Here is a 22,854-nt window from a genome sequence, read left to right as displayed (position 1 = left end):
GGACCAATTTGAACTTTGAAATCAACTTCAGATACTAAAAGGTATATTTACCCTTTAAAATGATTTTTTTTCTCAATCTATCTCTAGAACCAAAGGTAGATATGAATGGATGTACGAAATATTATTTTTATAATGTAATTAAGACCCATCTCCTAATGCGGTCCATAGGCACCCACAAAACACTAAAAACACCTTCTCTCTTTGTTTTTGTTTCATTTCCATCTCGTTCACGCCAAGCACCTGCCCCCTTTCCTTTTACTTTAGGCCTCTTTTAGTCTTTTACTCCATCAATCCACATGCTTATCTTTCTTTCTTTTCCTTTCCTTACCCATTCATCCACCCAAAAAAAATCCCATTAAAATCTTTAATTAAAAACTAAATCACTTTCCCCAAATAATGCTTAACATAGAAAAAATGTTTTAGTACAAACATGGCATTGTTATTAATAGGGAATTTGGCCCCACTTGTATGATTTACATTTTCTTACCATTTTTCTAGATTAATTGTATTAAACATCTCGTGCTTAAGTTTTAAAACATTTTAATTGATTATCAATCAAGTATTTTCATTAATCGAGCATTAGTTTAAGCATCAAATGTAAGCTCTCAGTTGGATAATATTTAGCATACACGGATCAAAAGTTAAACATGTATATACCTACTACAATGACAGCTTGAATATGATGCGTTGATTACCTTAAAAGAATAACGTTTCGAAACACATAAATTATTTTAAAATTTGAACCACGCTTTGAAAATGTAAGGTAAAATTTTAATTATTGTTAAATTGTGAAGAAAACACCCCTACCCCCAATCTTGTTTCTTTCTTTTTTTCTCCATCACACGTTTGTCAAAGTAAAAACAAATAAATAAATCATGTAGGTACGATTGCCAACTTAATGGTGAGTTACATAAATAAAAATAAAAATTAGGCACTATCTTGAGAACAGGAAAATAACTTTGATTTCTATGTCGGCTTAAATTTAGGTGGACTATGTCAAATATAATAGAAGTTGCATTGGTGTATGCATAGAAATATCATGGCTTTGCTTGAAAGAAGTGTGAATACAATGACCTCCAAAAGTCCCCTCCAATGGCTTTGCCCCCAAATTTTCTTTACCTCTAATTATGCTTTGTCTTCTTTGAATTTTAAATTTTAATCCTTCTGTTTTTCAATTTTAAGTATTTTAGTCCAAAAGTACAGGACGGAGGGCATAATTAGACCTTTCCTTTATGCCTTTCATTGTTCATACCTCAATCGTGGGGGGCCTATTTTCTTCTTAGCTTGTACTGTTTTTCTATTGAATTTTCTTCATCTTTCAGAACCATTCAAAGGTGGTTGCTTTGGCTTTACCTTCTTCTTCTTTTCTTTTCTTTTTTATCCTACTAATTTGTACATTTGGACAAATGGGTTATGCAGATACAGCCACATTAATTATGTTATATCCTTTTCATTGAAAATGGATTAAATAAATATCAGCATTGATGATTCCCCATCTTCCAAAACCAATATTATTAACTTCTCCTTTACTTTTGACTACAAAATAAATAAACAAATAATTAAAATATTCCACAACTTATATATGACTGTCATTAATACACTGTATAACATTAGGCACTAATTCCAACAATGAAACATAATGTGTATTTTAATTTTCTTCATTAATTTTGTCAAATAATTTATTTTACTAAATTGTCGATATTAGTATTGTTGTTACTGTAGAAAAATCTGAATTCGAGTATGTTAAAGTGTATTAACCTTCTATTTAAGGATTGGAGAAGGAACTATGAATAATTTTAGACATTATATATATATATAAAAAAGCATAATATAGGGAACTTGACCAACCATAAAATATAGAAAAAAGGTGGGGGTGGAATTGGAAATAAGGGTGATTTTAACTTTTTGTTAAAAAGAGGACATGCTTGCAAGTTGGAAATGATGGGGCAATTGGGCATATTGGTCAATAAAATCTTTAAGAAAGGGTGAGTCACTTAAAGGACAAAGGTTTAGTTGTAGCAATTACTATGTGATTTAACCCCTGTTTTTGAATGATGGGTGTGGGTGGTGATTGAATCAATTAATTGAAAAGGGAGGAAACATAGCTTATGAATTATGTTCCTTTTTTTTTTCTTTAGGAGCCTGGAATGAACATAAAAGGACCAAGTGACCCACCTCTTATTAGCCTGTGAAGAAGTGTGGGTAGTGGTGGATGTTGAATGTAGTCATAATGATTAACTGATTATGCACATGGGAATGGCAATGTTTTTGCCATGCAATTTATATCCCGTGGTCCTATTGGGAATGTGCTATGCGATGACTATGATTATAGTTGAGTCAATTTTTTTCATAACATGTCAACATTTGAATTTACATATAAATTGTTATTGAACCGATGACTTGTTGACAAATTGAAATTAAAAGTATAGTGTCAAAATATTGCCAAATAAAAGCTTATAGCTTTGTGTAAGAACCTTTTAAATGGATTGTCATCAGTGGTTGAAGAATTCAGATAATAGGTGAATCACTCGATTTTGAAATTTTTTTGAGCTTATCAATGGTATCGTGTGTACATATTTTTTCTAAAGCACAACTTTATATTATGCACATGACTGTAGCCTGCAAGGTGAACCAAAAGATAAATTTATTAAAACCTTTATGGACAACAAAAGGGGAATGAGAAATGACCTTACGAAGGTAAGTTTTCCGGGCATCAGAAAATCTATGTATTCAGATATGAACTCTTCTCCTACAATTGACCGTAACTTGTCCGGTAGTTAACCGAGACCGCACCTACGTAACAGCCAATGAACAACATGCATATATGTGAAAAAGAGGGGTTCGAAACAGATCGAAAATGCAGACTTCATATAAAACTTTCACAGCTTGTCAACATCTTTTTTAATCAAAAGAACTTACATGCATAACAAAATTGAAGTTACAGGGTATGCAATTGAGACTTGAAATACATGGTAAGAACATAACCTCCATGACAACACATTACCGGATCATTGCGCAGGTCCGGTAGGATGCCTAAATGAAACTCAAAACTGCCAACAGAAACAGCTCTGGTTGCTATTGGATCATCTAGCTATAGATAGATCATGGTGAATACCGATGTGATGTAGAGCCAAAATACTTTCTTCTGCACAACAACTTAAAACGTTCTCGAATACGGTATTTCCAAAACGAGGTTTAGCGAATACTCGGCATAGCACGAAAGGAGCCTGCAGATGGGAAGAGACGTCACTTTCATGAGAGTAATAGTTCTAAGCTTAAATTACACATGTTTGGCCACAAACAAGCATAATTTAATGCAACAAAAGTTCATATTTTTGAAAGAGTTGGCACCTAAAAGTCTAAACTTACTAAGATTTTAGTATTAATGGGCATGGGTGAAGCCATAAGTTTTTTTTAGGATGAGTTGAGATTAAATTATATATATTTATGAGAGCTAAAATGTAATTTCATTCTTGTATTGGCTTATATTTTTATGCTTTTGTAAAGGACTAAATCAAAATTTTAGTATTTTTGTAAAATTAAAATATAATTTTATCATATACTAACTTATAATTTTATGAAATTTAAGAGGTGTAAAGAAAATATTTCCTATTCTACGAAGGGAAGGCTGTTGCCTATACTCACCCTTAGCTCCTCCCAATAGGGCACAATTAACCTAGTGAACCCAAAGAAATTTTGGAAAAATTCAAAGTTAGTTTTGAATATTTATTTAAAGTAATTTTTGGAGTTCGAGTAAAATCGGACTCCTAAATGAGGTAAACTTTTCTAATATCATTTTCTCTCTCTATATTTTTGCTACACACTATCTTCTTTATCTGTAAAACTTCATTTCAAAATTGAACTTTTTACCACTTGACTAATCAACCACCATCACCGAACATTAATAATGGAACATCTTTTATCCGATTCGATCGTTGAGTGTCTTTCAGGTCGTTACAAATAATCACAAAAAATTTTTCCAAAATATTATCCATAAAACCTAAATAAAAACAAATTTGTTTTACCTTGAGATGGTGAAGTGGTGAAGGAAGGGAATATCCGTACATAATTCAAGAGTCTTAATTGTTGTTTTAATTGAATTAACCTCATAAAACACAAATTGTGTTCTAGTCCCCAACACTACTTTTTCTTTATCAAAAACATCCCTAGCTTTTCCTTATTTCCACCAAAACCCTCCATTTGCCCTTGTAATCGAATAATTAAGGTCCATGGTCAAATCGTATTTGTACAAACCAACATAATCGGGTGTGGCGGAAATGTTTTTACCAGTGAGATAATGGTTGAGAAGCTCTTACTCTGAAAGTTAAAATTGAAAACATGATGGCAGGGACAGCACCAAGGGGGTGCAGACAGGGCCTTGGCCCCTCTGAAATGGCAAATCATCATTTTAGTCCCTTTAAGTTTTTAAAATTATAAGTTAATTTAATGGTAAAAGTACACTTTGTCCCCCTAATATGAAAAGAACTCAATTTAATACTTTTTAAAATTCTAAAATAATATGCATACAGAAAGTCAAAATTGTACTTTGACCCTTTTAAAATTTTAAAATTTAATTTTAGTCTCCCAAAAATAAACTTTTCACTTCGTCCCTGCCTGTGGAAGATGTTATAAAGAGCTCGTTTTGGATAAATAAACTCTTCCTCCTATTTCTATCAATAGAAGAATTGAATCTTGATTTTTGAACATTTTTCAGGGAAATTTTTTTTACAGATTTCTTTTTTGTGGGAATTTTTATTCGTTTCTACAGGGAAAAAATTATTTTTAACTGGGGTTTTGTAGCAAAATGGAAGGTCATAAAAGTCCCCCTATTGTGTACTTTTTTAGATTTAGTCCTTCAAGTGTGACTTGATATTTTTAATCTTTCTAATTTTTATAATGTATATTCTCAATCCTAAGGTCAATTTTCCCACTAAATTCATTCAATAATTTGAAATCATTTTTAAAAAAATGTGATGGTCGGAAATGCACACATTGGTAATTTTTTAATAGTTAGATAATTTTTTTGCACTTTAAAAAATTAAAAAAGCTTCATAAAAAAAGATGAATAATATTTATCTAACTATATAAAATAAAAATGCTAAGGTGTATATTTCATATAATTAAAAAAATAAGACTCGTGTTTAGGAGGCCTTAATTTAATGGTAAGAATTAGGAAGAGACCTTACGAACTTTGAGGCCTTCGGTTCAAGTTTCATAATGCAAGAACTCTATTTAAGTATCAATTTGATTTTATATTGTCATGATTGATTTTAAATTAAAACAAGTCAAAATATTTGAAAAAATTACAGAAAAGTTGATTTCAGGGTTGAAAATAAGCAATTTAAAAGGTAGAGATCTAAAATAACTAAATTACAATAAGAAGACTAAATTCATCAAAATAAAAAATACAAGGACTTTGATCAAAATTTCACCAAAAAGAAAAAAGAATAAAGCGTAACCCTTAAGCTTGGAGTTTGATTTAGTTACGGACATTCAATGACGTGGATAAATTTCATTGGCTACTATTCGTGAACACGTTGACGGCGGAAAGTGTTAAACTGACTGAGACATGGATTTGGTCAGAAATCTAGGGAAGAAACTACCGTCACTTTGGTTAGTTGAAAGCCCTATGATTTCTTACATGTCAGCCGTTAGATTCAAGTTGTTTGCTTCGTTGGCAGTTAGATAAGATTGTGTGGATTGTCAGGTAGTACCAAAAAAAGGTATTACAGTGGATTACTTTAAGCAAAACTCTTTTTGGCTTTTTCCACATGTGGAGCAAGAAGTGAAGTATCGATGGTTTTGCGGTATGTTGTACTCGCAGTAAGTGCTGTTAGATTCGAAAAGTGGACACGTGGCTAAATATTAAACCGAGTTTTAAGTGGTAGCGCGTACGTACTACTAAAAGACAAAAGACAAAAGACATAGTTGCTTCGAATGTGGGGAACAAATGTCTGAATTGTCTCAAATCTGGGATATTTCATTTTTTAATAAAAAGAAAAATTAAAATTAAATTCTGATTTTTGGAGATGGGCCGGTGCTAACAAGGCTAAGCCACAAAATTGTTAAAGTTGATTTTAGTTTCTTTAAAAATTCTAATATAACTAAGGTACTCTACCTCATCTTGCATTTTGGTCCTACTAAAAAATGGGTATATTAGTTCTTATACGTTTGATAAAAGTGCAATCACCCAACTTTTAACGCGCTTTGATTTTAGTCACTCAAGCGTTAAATGTGAAAATGTGATCACCCAACTTTTAAAAGTTTTGTTTTCTTCACTTTATCACCTCTTTCGTAAGTTCCCTTTAGTTTATCCCAAACAGTCTTTGGTGTTTCAAGATCCATATGCTTGTAAAAATGTGATCTACTAGCCTGGAGTGAATGCACGTTAATGCTTTATCCTTTTTCAAGATTTCTTCATCATAAGCTTTGACTTGAGCAATGGTGGGATTTTATCTCAGTGCTGGTGGATCTTCATCAGTTTCTACAACCTTCCACAAGCCAAAAGATCTTGATATGAAATGAACGGAGAAAACGGAAGAAGGATCGAATTCAAGTTGTTTGACTCGAAAAGGAAATATTCGGATCTGATCTAAAAAAAACATAAACAAATTTAGTAATAAAGAAATTAAAAACAGTAAAAGAAGAAATTTGAGAAAAAATAACAAATAATAATATAAAAATAAATAAATTGACGAAATTTAAAGTGAAAGATGGATTGAATAAACCGATGGTTATAATGAATAGAAGAGTAAATGTCCAATTGAACCCTTTAAGATATAAATCCCAACAAACTCAATTAATAGCTCAAATCAACCCTCCAGTAAATAATTCTTGGCAAATTGAAGGATGAAAAATGGGTTTCCACGACTTCTTAAAGAAAATCGTGAAGAAAACTACTTCTAAAAACTATAATAAAGAAATCTTGCACAAGAAACAAACTCCCTGAATTGAAAACTTTATTAATGAAAATAGTTGTCTGCTTAATGAACAATGAATAAGCCTTTATATAATGGCTAGCTAAGTGCATCCAAATAAAACTCAAAAGTATAATAAAACTTCAATTAATCTAAACAAGTAGTTTTAAACAAAACTTTCTTGTTAACATAAAACTACTAAATAACTTAAAATACTTAATAATTATAAAAAAATTATAATAAAAAATAATAAAATAATAAGAGATTATAAATACAATATTGGGCTATGTATAATAAAAATTAAGTCTAGGATCCGAACCCAATATAAAATGCCTAAGCTTGTTAACATTCTTTATATGGGCTTATCATCATAGATTAAGAGTTTAGGCCCACAAACAAAATTAATCCCTTTTAATTCATCCTTGTTCCAAAATCTATTGTCTTGAAACTTTAACTCTTTTTCTCAATTTTTTTTGTGATAAAGTCTTAAATGATTAAGTTGAGGTTTGACTTTAATTGCTTGAATTTGGATGTTGTGGTTGAGTCTTGAGGGAAACTAATCCCATCTCTATTATGACATTTGAATTGGACCGAATTGCTCGTATCAAATCTTAAATAAATTTTTATCTTAATTCTCCAAACATGATAATGAGTTTCTGTGAAAATAGGAACAATGTTGAAAAAGCATTGGAAGAAACCATTAAAATCACTCAAAAATAGTAGTAGAACCTCACAGCCCTCAAGAAGAAGCTCTTAATACCACTTTTGTTGTAGTTTTTGTTACAAAGAGAGGAAGAGAAGATACTAGAGAAGGCTATCTATTCAACTTCACACGCACATTCTTTTAAGTTTTACAGCTGCCTAACACTAGAATAAAAAAAGAAGAAGATAAAACATAAAGTAAAAAGAAACTTACAAAACAACTAGCATACAAAACATATGTATGATTTTCGATATCAAATTCAAAATACATCAGCAGAAACAACACTCATGAACTCTTCATCTGATTCAAGAGCTTTCATTGAAGACGGCGGAAGGCAAATTTCCAAGTCAACACTTCCACCACCTTCACGTCCTGGATACGACGAAACTTTCCCATCAAACTTATGAGCATATCCGCTTCGAAGCATCAATGCTTTCCCTAACCCAAACTCATTTTCATACATGTTGAACCTCGGCGAGCTTCCAAACATCACACTTTGAGGGTCAAAAAGCTGAGCAATCTGGTAAATGAAGGGTGAATCAAGCCAACCATTGACAAAACCACACAGTTGTTTATCTGTATGGTTAACCACAGCTTGGTGTAGTTTCCAAGCAGCCCAACCGAGATTATGGTCGAGCAGTTCACTAGCTGTGGTCACTGCTCTAACAGTTTGAATTGAGTTTCCAAAGTAATCTTGGGGTAAAGCTGGTTCTAGCCTTGACCTATTGTTTATAGCTAACCTACAACCAGTGACTGTTTCGTTTGGGAAACGACGTGCCTTTGTTATAGATCGCCATACAAATGCAGATAAAGACTGAAAGGAGGATATTTTGGTGGTGTTGGATTCTGTGTTAGCCCTTTCTTTGAGCTTTGCAATGGATTTTGCTGAGAAATGGAACATTCTCTCTAAAAGCTCGGGTGCTTCAAATCTAGTGATGAATTCATCTTGGTTGGTGAAAGGAAGGTTAAGTAATGGACTATGACCCTCTGGAAACCATTTCTCTAGCACTGGCGGACGTGAGATTTTCATTTTAGTATCTCCTTGAGCTTGAAATATTTCGGATAATGTGTTGAAGAAATGCCAAAAGGTAGCACCATCACCAAGAACATGGTTCATTGAACATCCTATGAACACCCCATCTACCAGTTCGGTGACCTGAATCGATAACAAAGGTCTGGTGTGACCATCATAGTTGATTGCTCGATCATGATCGAAGAACGATTGAACAACCAACGGAACATATGTAGGTGAAACAATGTCGGACACAGATAAATCAACAGCTGCATGTATAAATTTGGCTCCTGGGCTGCTATTACAATCCACAAACACGAAATGAGACTGGGTTTTCTTCTATTTTCGTTACGAGCCGACCTGATAAGGGATAGAAATGAACGAGGGCAATGGAAAGGGATTGCTTGAGCCGGTCCAAGACATTGTTGATCAAGTTTTCTTCACAACTATTCTCTGGTTTGGTATAGAGAAGACCCTTTTGGATGTACTGTACAGACAACATAACAAGATCCCATGTTGTCAAATAGTAAGGCTGTTTTGATTGATCAGAAAAATGTTGTGGTGTAACATAGCATTCTGAGATGATTCGAACTGTTGATTGTTCCATTTCTTCTTTGGGTTACTAGAGAGGAAGAGGGTAGAGTATACTTAGATTGGAATAGCAGAGTTGTTGAACACTGAAGCAATGATGTGTTTATATATATAGTGCTTGGTCTACTTTTGATTCAGCTTTATTTGGTTGTTCAATTGCAGAACCAATTAAATTATTTTTTTAATTGGAAAAATTTAAAAATATAGTTTATATACAAATAAATTATGTTTCATCATTTCTACCTGAATAAATATTGATTTAATTTATTTTGAAATAGACTTTACATTTCGAAAGCACATGCATGACATTAAAACTCCAACGGTTGAGTATGACTCCTATTTCAGTTAAATTTGAGAAATAATTTTCAGTTAAACTCATTTTATTTGTTTTAATCAAACTCGATTAGTCTAGATTATTTTATTATTATTTGACATATAAATTTAGCCTATAAATAGGCTCTTTTACAACTTTAAAAATACACCCATTAGAGATTAGAACTCATAACACATTTAAAGAATTTTGTGTTTACGTTTTGAGGTTTTTTTGTTTTCGGATTTTGTTTTTATCTCAATCTTTTATACTTTTCGTTCTTTTGCTATTATAATAAAATTATCTTTGTCCGTGGTTTTTTTTATCCTCTTTGGATGAGTTTTTTCCCGTTAAATTTTTGTATTCAATTTCTCAATTTATTCCACTATTTTTTTACTTGTTGTTTAATCAGGTCGATCCCAACACCAACCAACCTTGAAAATCTGACAAATATTAGAATTTATTTATCTTTCAAGGAACAGTATGGAATTCTCTGATCAAAGTCTCTTTTAATTAGGCCAAACAATATATATGCCTTAAGGTTGTACAGCCCAATTTCAAGCCCGGGCCAATTAACCCCTAACCCAAACTAAACCTTACCCACCAGCCCAAACCCGAACAGCCCAATTCCAAACCCACCTAGACTAAACCCAAACCCGAAGCCCAGTACCCAAGGCCCAATTTCCCCAAAAAAATTTGCCTAGGGTTTTAGAAATGAAACCCTAGGCGCTGCCCCTAGGGTCTTTGACCCTTGGCCTTCTGCCACCGCCGCCGGATGTCCCATCCGCGTCCATCACCGCCCATCCACTTGCACCGCCACCTGCAAAGAAAAAAAGCAAGCAAAGACAGACAAACAATAGCAAGAATCGGCTATAAAAAGCCAAAGAAAATGTTATTAGAGGTTCTTCTTCCGATTTTTGTAAAAAAAACACATTAGCAAAAGAAATAAAAAACAAAAAAACAGATTCAAGGTGATTTTCTTTTTTTTCTTTCATTTCTTTTCGATTTTGTAGATCCGTTTTTTTTTCTTTTTGTTTACACATATAAATAAAGATAATAAGAAAAAGGGAGAGAAACTCACCGGGGGGGTCGCTGGCTTTCTCCTCGTCGGAGGTTCCTTCTCCAGTGACTAAACCGACTATAGGGGAGCCTAACGACCTTTTCCCTTTTTGTTTTGTGGGCGTTTTGAGGACAGATTCGGGCTTAGGGGGTCAAGTTTTTTAAAAAAATGTATTTTTACCCTCGCCGACCACCGTACACGGCGTCGCTGGCGCCGGCGCCGGAGATCAACGGTCGATTCGGTGGCCTCGGCCGGACCCAAGGTCGGAGAAAGGGGGGCTTGAGAGGTTTTTAAGGTTTTTTTTCTTGAGAAAAAGAAAAAAAATGAGGAATTTTGAAAAAAATTTTGGCTTTTATAGCCTTTACCAAACGACGCCATTTGAGGCCCCCTGACCCGCGCGGTGACCGGACCTAGGGGAAGGATCCGCGTGTTTTCTTCAAATGGAATATTTGTGTGCGCAGTCCCTCCGACTTTGCAGCGTGTTGCAATTTGGCCCTTTTTATTATTTTCTTTTATTTTAATTTAGCCACAAAGTTTTATTTTTGTCTCATTTTGGTCCACTGCAGCGCAACGTTTTGGGGCTTTGGTTTATTTACCATTTTGGTCCCCCCTCTTTCGGCGCGTGTCGCAATTTAGTCCTTTTCGTCTTTTTTATTTCGAATTCGTCCAGTATTTTTGTTTTTATTTCGATTTAGTATGTTTATTAGCAATTTTATTATTTTGTTCATTATCTCAATGTTATTTATTATTATTATTATTATTATTATTATTAATTACCATTAGTTTTATTTCCCTTTTATTTAATCATTACAATTGTGTTAATTCATTAACTAGTTTTTTTTATTAGGGTAAACTACACCCATGCTCACTTTTGTTTACCTCAGGTTACATTTTAGTCACTTATGTTTGAAATGTTATGTTTTAGTCACTTACGTTATCGCGTTGTAACATTTTAGTCACGGAGTCGTTAATTGTCGTTAACGGTATAACAGTAAGCTGACGTGGCACATTAAATCATCATTTCAAACAAAAATTTTACAATTGGTCCCCATATTTTTTTGCTTTGAACAATTTAATTTTTTTTTCTTTTATATTCTTTTAACTTTTCCTTTTTCTTTTTAATTCTCTTATACTTCTCCCTCTATTTTCCTACCTTCTCCATTTCTTTTAACATATCAAGAAGTCGAATTGGCAGTGAAGAAAGAAGCATGGTATGGGTTTATGGGTTTTGGTTATAGACAATGATGACTTTTGACTTTTTGCTTCATTTTTCACTGCCAATTCGACTTCCTGATATGTTAAAAGAAATGGAGAAGGTAGGAAAATAGAGGGAGAAACAGAAGAGAATGAAAAATAAATAACTAAAAGAGAGAAAAGTTTAAAGAACATAAAAAAAATTAAATTGCTTAAAACGAAAAAAATATGGAGATCGATTGCATAATTTAACTTAAATTTTTTGTTTGAAATGATTATTTAACGTGCCACGTCAGCTTACTGTTACTCCGTTTAACGGAAATTAACGACTCAGTGACTAAAATGTTACATCAGGATAACGTAAGTGACTAAAACGTAACATTTCAAACATGAATGACTAAAATGTAACCTAAGGTAAACAAAAGTGACCATGGGTGTAGTTTACCCTTTTTTATTATTTTAGCTTTATTATATATATATATGTAGATATATTTACATACTCTTATATTATAAGCTTAAAGTATATATATACATGTCTTTTCCTTATTTCTCGTAGTCATATATATACACATATATGTTTTTTTAATATATATACATGTGTATATTTTTATAATTTATTCATACATATATGTACGTATCTATATACATATATATATTTATTTTATAATATTTATACATACTTACACATCTTATTTATATCTTATGATTTCTATATATGTACATACATATATCTTTTTACATTTTATAATTCTATTCATTTTATTTTATTTTATTATTGGTTTGAAGGAATGCTTTAATTTTATTTGCTAGTATACATTGTTATTTCGCATGTTATTGATCTGTCTATTTTATTTATTTTATTTTAGTTGCTTTTGCTTGTATTATTTTTATACTTTCGTATTCATTATGGTATTGCCATGCATATCAACAATGTAATTTGTTTTCACATTCTTTTATTACGACTTCGTGTTTCATTTTACTCGATATGTCAAAACTTGTTTTAAATAAATGGCATTTCGTGTTTAGATTCGAGAAGGTCGTACCCTAACTTACTGGGTTTCGATTTTCACAATAGATCTAAATAAGTGAATGTTCTCAAACTAAAGTTTCAAACGATCTCGGGAATTAAAAAGAGGTCGTGTCCTAACTTACTGGGCATGATCCTTTTTTTCTCAAGTTCTAAACGATCTCGAGATTTGAAAAAAAGATCGCATCCTAACTCACTAGTCGTGATCCCCCTTTTTAAATCTGAGATAGCTAAATATATTTTAAATAAGTAAATTTTTTGCATTCGTTCACGTATCGGGAATTCGAGACATTGTGTCCTAACTTACTGGATATGATGCTTTCTTTCTCGATTAACGTGAAATATGCCCCTTTTCCCAAAAATTTGCAACAAATTAATACAAGGATAGTATTTTTAAATTCTTCAAAGTTTTCAATTTTCGACATTAAGGCATTAACTAATCAACTAGGTACCAATTTTGGGCGTTATGAGGGTGCTAATCCTTCCTTGTACGTAACCGACTCCCGAATCTGTTTTTCTGAATTTTGTGGACCAAAATCGTTGTTTTAATAAAATCAAATCGTTTATTAAAAACAACCACTTTTCGAGGTGATCCAATCACATCTTATTAAAAAGGATTGGTGGCGACTCCCGTTTTCGTTTTCGTTTTCAAAATCCAAGTCGACCCCTTTTTTTCATCAAAAAAATGGTGTCAACAAAGGTAAATGAATTCAACTTTCAAACCCCATTATCACCTCCGCCTAAGTTTAGTAATTGGATCCAGCTAAATTCCAATGAAGTTGTTAAAGAGAGTGCTAGGATTGCTATGATTGGGGTATTCTTCGTGATAAATACAGAAGTTGAATTATTGGGTATAACCGATTGATAAACACATCTACAGTTCTTGATGTTGAATTGTGGGGCATTTTTTAAAGTGTGGCAATGGATAAGGGATTTGACAGAATTCTTATCATTTCAGGCAGTCAAGAGGCTATCCAAGCGATTCAAGGGAATCTTACCAAGATGTCGAATTTCGCTTTGGTCAGAATAATCATATTTCTCTTAGCTAAAATGAGTTTTTGGTTAATCCAACACATTCCCAGAGACTATAATAAATAAGCAGATAGTCTAGCCAAAATGAGAGTTAGTAATAATGGTTGTATCCAATTTTTTCATACGTCTCTTTGGGGGCATGGGTGTACCACTAAGTAATTTTTTGTAATGTTTTTATTTCACCAAAAAGATGAGGTTTTTTTTAGAAAAATATCCAATTTTTTTTATTTACAAAAATGATTCATCTTAAAAATTATGTACGTAAATGATCTGTTTTGAATAATGAACCCTAGTGCTACGTTGCCATTGGTGGCACCAGTATGTGTATCCCTGCTTAAAAATGTCGGTATTCTAGAGGAAAAAGAAAAAAAAAATTTTAATGGGTGTCGTCGTAGTCATTGGCAGCATCGATTTTTTGTGATTAAAAAGTTGACTTTGTTTTTTGGTCCCGTTGTTGCCATTGGCGGCATTGGACATTTTTTGTCAAGAAATTTGAATGGAACCTTCGTCATCGAGTGAAGAAGCATGAGGACAAAGAAGAAGAAAAAATGATATATACTTAGCTAAAAACAAAAACCCCAATGGTGAAAAAGGTGAATCTAGAATTAGAAAAAGAAAATTGAAAAACTTCCAAGAAAATAGAATTTTACGAAAGAGATCGAAGAAAATTTGGAATAAAAAAAGGGTTAGATAATTGGATTAATTAGCATTAACATCATTAATTAATGCAATTAACATCATTTTTGAACCTTTTTCATTGAAAGATTTTAATCAAAAGCTCCATTCGAGTTTTCTACTTCAGCATAAAATTGAATCCGTTAGCAAGGAAAAAATTAATTGCATTAATTAACAGATTTTAATTGCATTAATTGATGGTGTTAATGCTAAATAATCCAATTATCTAAGTTTTATTTATTATTTCATCTTTTCTTCAAATTTCCCCATATTTTTTTTTTATTTTTCTCAGAAGTTTTTCAGTTTTCTTTCTATCCTTCTCGATTCATCTTTCTCACCATTGGAGTTTCTGTTTTTAGCTAGGTATATATATATATTTTGTCATCATGCTTCTTCACTCGACGACCAATGTACCATTCAAATTTTTTGACAAAAAAAAGTTAGGTACCACTAATGGCAACGACGACACCAATCTAACTTCCATTCTTTTAAAATAAAAGCACTAGTGCTGCCAATGGCAGTGGTGACACCCATTAAAATATAATTTTTTTTCTTTTTCTCGTAGAATACCTGTATTTTGAAGTGGGTCTATAAATACACATATTGGTTTCGCCAATGGCAATGACAGAACCCAAAGAAATTATTTTTTATTTCCACGGATCAATCATTGGGTGATTGTGATGGGTGGTGCCACCAATGACAATGACAACCCCGAAGTTTACTATTCAAAACGAATAATTTACGTATATGATTTTCATGGTGGGCCATTTTCATAAATAATTAAAAGTTTTGTGTTATATTTATAAAAAAAATGTAACACCTCTAACCTCTCTCTGTCGTCAGATTAGGGTCACGGGCATTATTAAAAAATCATAACAATTAATCAATCATAATTAAAAATGTAAGTTAACCATTAACATTATATTATACAGGGGCAGGTCATGACAATCTAATACTTTCATACTAGAGTCTTATACAATCGAATAACGAATCATGCTATGCAATGCTAAACTTGATCTTCCAGTGCCTACACTCTTATCACTATTTATCATTGCTAAGCTTGGTCTTCCACTGTCTACAGTCTTATCACTATTTATTCCCTCTTGAAAGCTAGAAGTTGGATACATAACAAAACTATTCCATCGATGATATTAGTAGAATGACCTACTTCACCTAATTCAAGTTTGCTAATTCACTCCAAATCAGAGTAAAAATAATCCTACAGGCCTTAATTTGAGTCTATATATCCCTAAATATAGCTTACCAACAAACATGGACTAATTTGGAACAATTCTGAAAGTTTTAGGGCAATTTCAAAAATACCTAGAAACAAGGGACACATGGCCGTATCGTGTGACTTTCAAAGTTGGGACACACGATCGTGTCCCAACCCATGTCTCTGCCCGTGTAACTCACTGACTTGAAACACATGATTGTGTCCCAGCTCGTGTCCCTGCCCGTGTAACTCACTGACTTGGGTCACACGGCCATGTCGCAGGCCGTGTGCCAGTCCATGTGGAAACAACATCTATACTATTTTTCAGCATGCTCAGGGCACATGCCCGTGCATGTTGCCCGTGTGTGACAGAATGTGTCCCAGGCCTTGTGTACCTAAATGTACTTTAAAACTCAAGTTTACCAAATTGGGTTTACTTGGACATTAAGCAACCAATTCACTAGTCATTTAACCTATTTAAAATACAATTAAATATGCTCAAAAAAAGCCAAAACAACCATCCTAAGTGCCTAACCAATATACCCTCATTGGTACCACATTTTATAGCTTCAAACATATTAACAAAGCATCATTCATTCAAAACCTTCACTTATACCAAATTTGCCATGACTAACATTTAGCTACTTAGGTTACCAAACCTCAAGCTAAATACATACCAAACTTTAAGCTAAGCTATCATATCAAACATAGCCTCAACCTGAACCATATATACAAATAACCATCAGTTCACTTGAAAACCAAAATATCATCACATTATAAACAACCGCAAACAAAGGACCTTCTAGGTACATGTCATTACAAAATAAAACATAATCACACTTAAGCTCGGGATTGTTGTTGGATGTTGAGCCAACAATAAGCTGAAGGTACCTAACCTGCGCACGAGAAACAAAATCGCACGCTGAGTATAACTTAATGGTATTTCTATAATCCGAACAATTTGGACTTTATATAAGTAATTAGGGTCTGTTTGTTTACATGTAAAAGGTTTTACGGAAAATGTTTTATGCATTTCCCTGTGTTTATTTCATAGAAAATAGCTTGGTCAACAGAAAATGACTTACAGGTCAACAACGTAAAATAAGCCACTTTTCCTGTAAAATGACTTACCCTTTTGAAAAGCATAAGTCATTTTCTGGAAAAGAGCTCCTCTATAGATAACTTTATTTTTATATAAAAATTAATTTAAATCAAGCTTAATATTATTATATTGATAATAAAATTTGTTTTTATTTTTAAAAATATTTAAAAATATTATATTTTAAATATTATTAAACATACATATTTAATTATTTATATTTAGTCATAAAATAAATTATTAATATAATAAATATAATTTATTATCTTAATAAATTATTTAATATTTCAATTTTATTTTAATATTATTTAATAATAATTTTAAATAATATTATTCACATATTATTGAAAATATTCAATATTAATATTTTAATAATAAATATTTATTACAATTATAAATATATTAATACTAAATATTTTATAGTATAAAGTTTAAAATATGTCATAAGTCTATGTACACTTCACGATTTGCAATTTAGTCTTTGTACTTTTATTTTCAAGAATTTAGTCCATTTACTTTTCAAATTTAAAAATCAAGTCCAATTGTTGACATCGTTAAATTTTTTGTCAATTTTGTAGATGTCACATGTTAAATAAAAATATTCACTTGGTAGTCATGTAATTAAAAATGAGTTGTAATGAACCCGAATTTAACATAATATTTTTAATATATGCAAAAACAATGTAAAATATAAAATTATAGCTAAAAATAAATTCAATTAAACAATGAAAAAAATAAGAAAATCTCAAATGTATGCTTGTTTCATTGAAAACAACTTTTATGAAATATTTTTAAGAAATCTACCAAACAACATAAAATATTTTACACAAGTTCATTTAAACACCAGAAAATATTAGCTTTTCCAGAAAAGTAAATCATTTTCTAGAGATCATTTTCCGGAAGTCATTTTCAGTGGAACAAATGGAGCCTAAAATGTAAGAATGCAACAAATAATGTTATGAACATATGTTTCAAATCAATAATATAAATTTGCTCATTCTTTACTCACATCCACTAGATTCCACATGTTTTGGTACTTGACAATGACATTTGCATATTTCAACTCATGCAATGGCATGATTCATCTCTTTGATCAATACTTGAATTCATTTCAAAATTCACATCTCATTTCATCATTTCATTTCTCATCCCATATTCATTTCTCATCTTTGTCATCTCAATATCAACACATAAATTTATTATTTAATTTCCCCTATTAACACAACTTAGACTCGGACTCGAACTCGGATGGATACATATATTCAACTAACACACCAGTTTGGCACCTAGTGCCTCATTGGATAAAAACTGCGCCCCACGCTATATAAGTTGACACCCAGTGTCTCATCGATTAAACCGAAGCAAATTGGCACCTAGTGCCTCATCGACTCAAGGTCGAAGAAATCCCTAAACTCTTTCTATCCTATGGCATGCCATTTATATCCGAGCCCGAAACAGTTAATAGGGTTTCATTTCACTTTTAAATACATCTAATGTCCCAATCTCATATATATTCACATAAGCAACACATTTCATAATATGCAAAATTAGTCAATTCCAATTAACCATGGATTCAATTCAACCCAAAGTACAAGAGTACTCACCTCACATGCTTACCATACATAACAACTCAATATGCAATAGTTTATAACTAAATTTGGATTATAGAAACACAAATCGTATATTCCAAGTTACTCGACGTAGACCTTGTCTTTTACCCTTCTTACTCGAGGATTCTGAAACGACGTTTGCTACGGAATAAAATAATTACAATTAATTAATAACATACCACTCAATTCACAAAAAAATCAATTTTTCTACTATATTTTGTTTAATCCTCAATTTAGTTCCTAAACTGAGACTAAATTTAATATCCATATTTAACCTCAAATTTTTATACAAATTTCACTCCAAGATAAATTTAGTTCATTATTTTCAATTACACCCTTAATTTTAAAATTTTCACAATTTAGTCCATATTGCTCAAAATTAATAATTTACTCCACAATTTAGTCCTTTTTCACTTCTAACTTAAAAATCTATCAATAAAATCCTTAAAGCTTAAACTAATCAACAATGATAACATCATCAATCTTAAACAATACTAAAAATTACAATATGAGTCGAGTAGCTCTAAGTACCAAAATTCTAAAAACATAAAAGTTATAAAAAAATACTAAATTACACGAAAAAATTAAATTACACTAACCAATTTAGATTTGAACTCCAAACCCCTAAACCGTGCGTGTTGTTTTTTTTCTTTTCTTTCTTTGATTTGCGTGCAATAATCTCTTTCTACCTTCTTTATTATATCTTTTATTATGATCTCATTTTATTTCTTCTTCATATTATAATATACATACATTAAGGTTAACTTATATATATATAATATACACATGCAATTCCATTAAGCCTTAACCGGCCAGCGCTCACCATTTAAAAATGGTTTATTTGCTACCTTAGTCCATCATATTTACTTCAATTTATAAATCAACTTTCAACACCTACGCGATTTAGTCTCTGTACCTTAATAACTCCTAATTTCATGAAAATTACTTATCCAAAATTTAATTCGTCTCTAAACTAACTTCATAAATATTTAATAAAAATATTTACAGGTCCAGTTTATAGGAACGGAGTCTCGTAAATACACTTTTTGACACCCCTGACTATCGATCTTTATAAAAAAAAAAAGCCTAATAAATGAATGGTTTTGGGAAAAAAACAACTAACTTTCTTGTGTAGAGAAACCTAATTTTAGGCTGATTTTTTATTTAGTATTTGAACCATGAGATTCGAAACCATACTAAAATCCTTCATTTTGAAATTCGTTATTTTTTCGCTTTAGGAGATAGGCTCAGTTTTCTCACAAAGTCATAATAGCATCAAGTAAAAAAAGACTCGTTGATTAGATATTGTGCAATGTACAGTTGGAAGAACTGATGCATCCATAATTGTTGTAATCATCTACCAAATAACAAGTTGGCGTGACTAATTGAGTGAGTGATTAGATCTGTCAAGGGAAATAGCAATCGAGTTTAAACGATCTATGCGGTTGAGACCATTAATTCGAGTTGCGTCTTTCTAATTCGCAAGGCAACCGATGAGTTAAATTGTCTATGCGTGTTTTAGGGTTGTTCGCTCGGTTAGGGTTAGTTATGGGGCATTTCTGCAGTTATTTTACACATGGAAGGCTGGTGGCTAAAGGCGTTTCCTTGATCACTATAACCAAACTTACCAGTTATTTTAAGAATGTTATTAGCATGTTCAAATTGATGATACAAGTAGCAAAAAAAAAAACGATGATATCACTAGTGATTATTGTTAAAGTAATTATGACATTGATATTTTTACTCAATAATATAATAAAAGCATATAAAAATTCAATCAATCATGTTCAACTAATAACAAATATTTTACAATTTTTTATAAAAAATTCACTTTAATGATAGAAACTAAATGAATTATCAATTTCAACATTCTAACAACATTATAAAAATATAGAATTAAATAATGTGAAATGAAATTATAGAAATACTAAAATCATAGTTAAAGCAATCCAAATTTAGTGGTGGTTGTTAGAAGGAATAATTATTTGGTTTTTGTCAAATCATGAAAATTAAAGCTAATTATTATCAAAAGCTAATTTTTCTATCCATTCCACCCACAATATATTTTATTATCAAATATCAATTCCACCAGAAGAAACAACACTCATGAACTCTTCATCTAATTCAAGAGCTTTCATTGAAGATGGCGGAAGGCAAATTTCCAAGTCAACACTTCCACCACCTTCACGTCCTGGATACGACGAAACTTTCCCATCAAACTTATGGGCATATCCGCTTCGAAGCATCAATGCTTTCCCTAACCCAAACTCATTTTCATACATGTTGAACCTCGGCGAGCTTCCAAACATCACACTTTGTGGGTCAAAAAGCTGAGCAATCTTGTAAATAAAGGGTGAATCAAGCCAACCATTGACGAAACCACGCACTTGTTTATCTGTATGGTTAACCACAGCTTGGTGTAGTTTCCAAGCAGCCCAACCGAGATTATGGTGGAGCAGTTCACCAGCTGTGGTCACTGCTCTAACAGATTGAATTGAGTTTCCAAAGTAATCTAGGGGCAAAGCTGGTTCTAGCCTTGACCTATTGTTTATAGCTAACCTACAACCAGTGACTGTTTCGTTTGGGAAACGACGTGCCTTTGTTATAGTTCGCCATACAAATGCAGATAAAGATTGAAAGGAGGAGATTTCGATGGTGTTGGATTCTGTGTTAGCCCTTTCTTTGAGCTTTGCAATGGATTTTGCTGAGAAATGGAACATTCTCTCTAAAAGCTCGGGTGCTTCAAATCTAGTGATGAACTCATCTTGGTTGGTGAAAGGAAGGTTAAGTAATGGACCATGACCCTCTGGAAACCATTTCTCTAGCACTGGCGGACGTGAGATTTTCATTTTAGTATCTCCTTGAGCTTGAAATATTTCGGATAATGCATTGAAGAAATGCCAAAAGGTAGCTCCATCACCAAGAACATGGTTCATTGAACAACCTATGAACACTCCATCTACCAGTTCGGTGACCTGAATCGATAACAAAGGCCTGGTGTGACCATCATAGTTGATTGCTCGATCATGATCGAAGAACGATTGAACAACCAACGGAACATATGTAGGTGAAACAATGTCGGACACAGATAAATCAACAGCTGCATGTATAAATTTGGCTCCTGGGCTGCTATTACAATCCACAAACACGAAATGAGACTTTGGGTTTTCTTCTATTTTCGTTACGAGCCGACCTGATAAGGGATAGAAATGAACGAGGGCAATGGAAAGGGATTGCTTGAGCCGGTCCAAGACATTGTTGATCAAGTTTTCTTCACAACTATTCTCTGGTTTGGTATAGAGAAGACCCTTTTGGATGTACTGTACAGACAACATAACAAGATCCCATGTTGTCAAATAGTAAGGCTGTTTTGATTGATCAGAAACATGTGGTGGTGTAACATAACATTCTGAGATGATTCGAACTGTTGATTGTTCCATTTCTTTTATTGGGTTGCTAGAGAGGAAGAGGGTAAAGTATATTTTGATTGGATTAGCAGGGTTGTTGAATATTGATGCAATGTTGTGTTTATATATATACATATATCGGTTGCTCAAATGGAAGGTAAAAACCTATTTTGCTTTGTCTACTTTTGATTCACACCTTGGCTTTATTTGGTTGTTGAATTGCTGGGAATCGAGTCAAATATTTGAGCAATATTGTTTATATATTATATAATTTGCGTATTATATGCATGATTGAACCAATTAAATTATCTTTTTTATGTTGAACTGATCCCCCAAAAAAAAACAATAGTTTATACACAAATAAATTATATTCTATTACTTTTTTCCGGTTAAATTATTAAAATAGATACTTTTATTTATTTCAAGTTATATTTTATTTATTTATATTTGAAATTTTAAGTTTTAATCATTTTATTATTGTTTTGCTATGAAAAGGTCACTTTGACGTGATAATTAAAATGAGTTTTACATGCCGATATTAATATTTAACTATTGTTTTTTTGACATTCATGTTGGCATGTAAACCCATTTTAACTGCTACATCAGATTGTTATTTGAGAGGTAATAAATCTTAACGGCAGGATGGTCATTTCATAACAAAACGATAACATAAATGACCAAAATATTTCAAATATAAATAATTAAAATATAACTTGAAACAAACGAAAATTTTTACCCATTTTTTTCTGAATAAATATTGATTTTATTTATTGAAAAACATTTGGAAAGCATGCATGACATAGAAACTCCAACCTACCTAGAAAATCTGACAAATTAAAATAATAAATGAATGCTTTGGGAAGAAACCACGAACGTTCTTGTATAGAGAAACTTAACAACTAAAGAGACAAAAACTCTACCTACTTAAAAGATTAGAAAACTTACCGGCCTACTATAATCTTTTCAAAAGCCGTCCCTTTAGGGGAAATTTTCTCTTTTTT

General features: G+C 32.0%; 1 protein-coding gene and 1 pseudogene across 1 annotated transcript; both read right to left on the bottom strand.

Annotated features, from left to right (window-relative positions):
- Window positions 1–7,664: 7,664 nt before the first annotated feature.
- LOC105771656 (protein ENHANCED PSEUDOMONAS SUSCEPTIBILITY 1-like) lies at window positions 7,665–9,285 on the bottom strand (annotated as a pseudogene).
- An 11,100-nt stretch (window positions 9,286–20,385) lies between these two features.
- LOC105774857 (protein ENHANCED PSEUDOMONAS SUSCEPTIBILITY 1) lies at window positions 20,386–21,934 on the bottom strand. Its single transcript, XM_012597429.2, has one exon. The coding sequence runs from the start codon at window positions 21,884–21,886 to the stop codon at window positions 20,519–20,521; it is 1,368 nt and encodes a 455-aa protein (XP_012452883.2). The 5' UTR covers window positions 21,887–21,934; the 3' UTR covers window positions 20,386–20,518.
- Window positions 21,935–22,854: the final 920 nt, after the last annotated feature.

Source organism: Gossypium raimondii, chromosome 6 (assembly GCF_025698545.1).
Source record: "Gossypium raimondii isolate GPD5lz chromosome 6, ASM2569854v1, whole genome shotgun sequence".
NCBI lineage: Eukaryota > Viridiplantae > Streptophyta > Magnoliopsida > Malvales > Malvaceae > Gossypium > Gossypium raimondii.
This window is presented reverse-complemented; position numbering and strand designations above follow the sequence as displayed.

Bases quoted from the DNA above. Each gene is read 5' to 3' on its own strand.
- LOC105774857 (XM_012597429.2), bottom strand. From the start codon at position 21,886: ATGGAACAATCAACAGTTCGAATCATCTCAGAATGTTATGTTACACCA.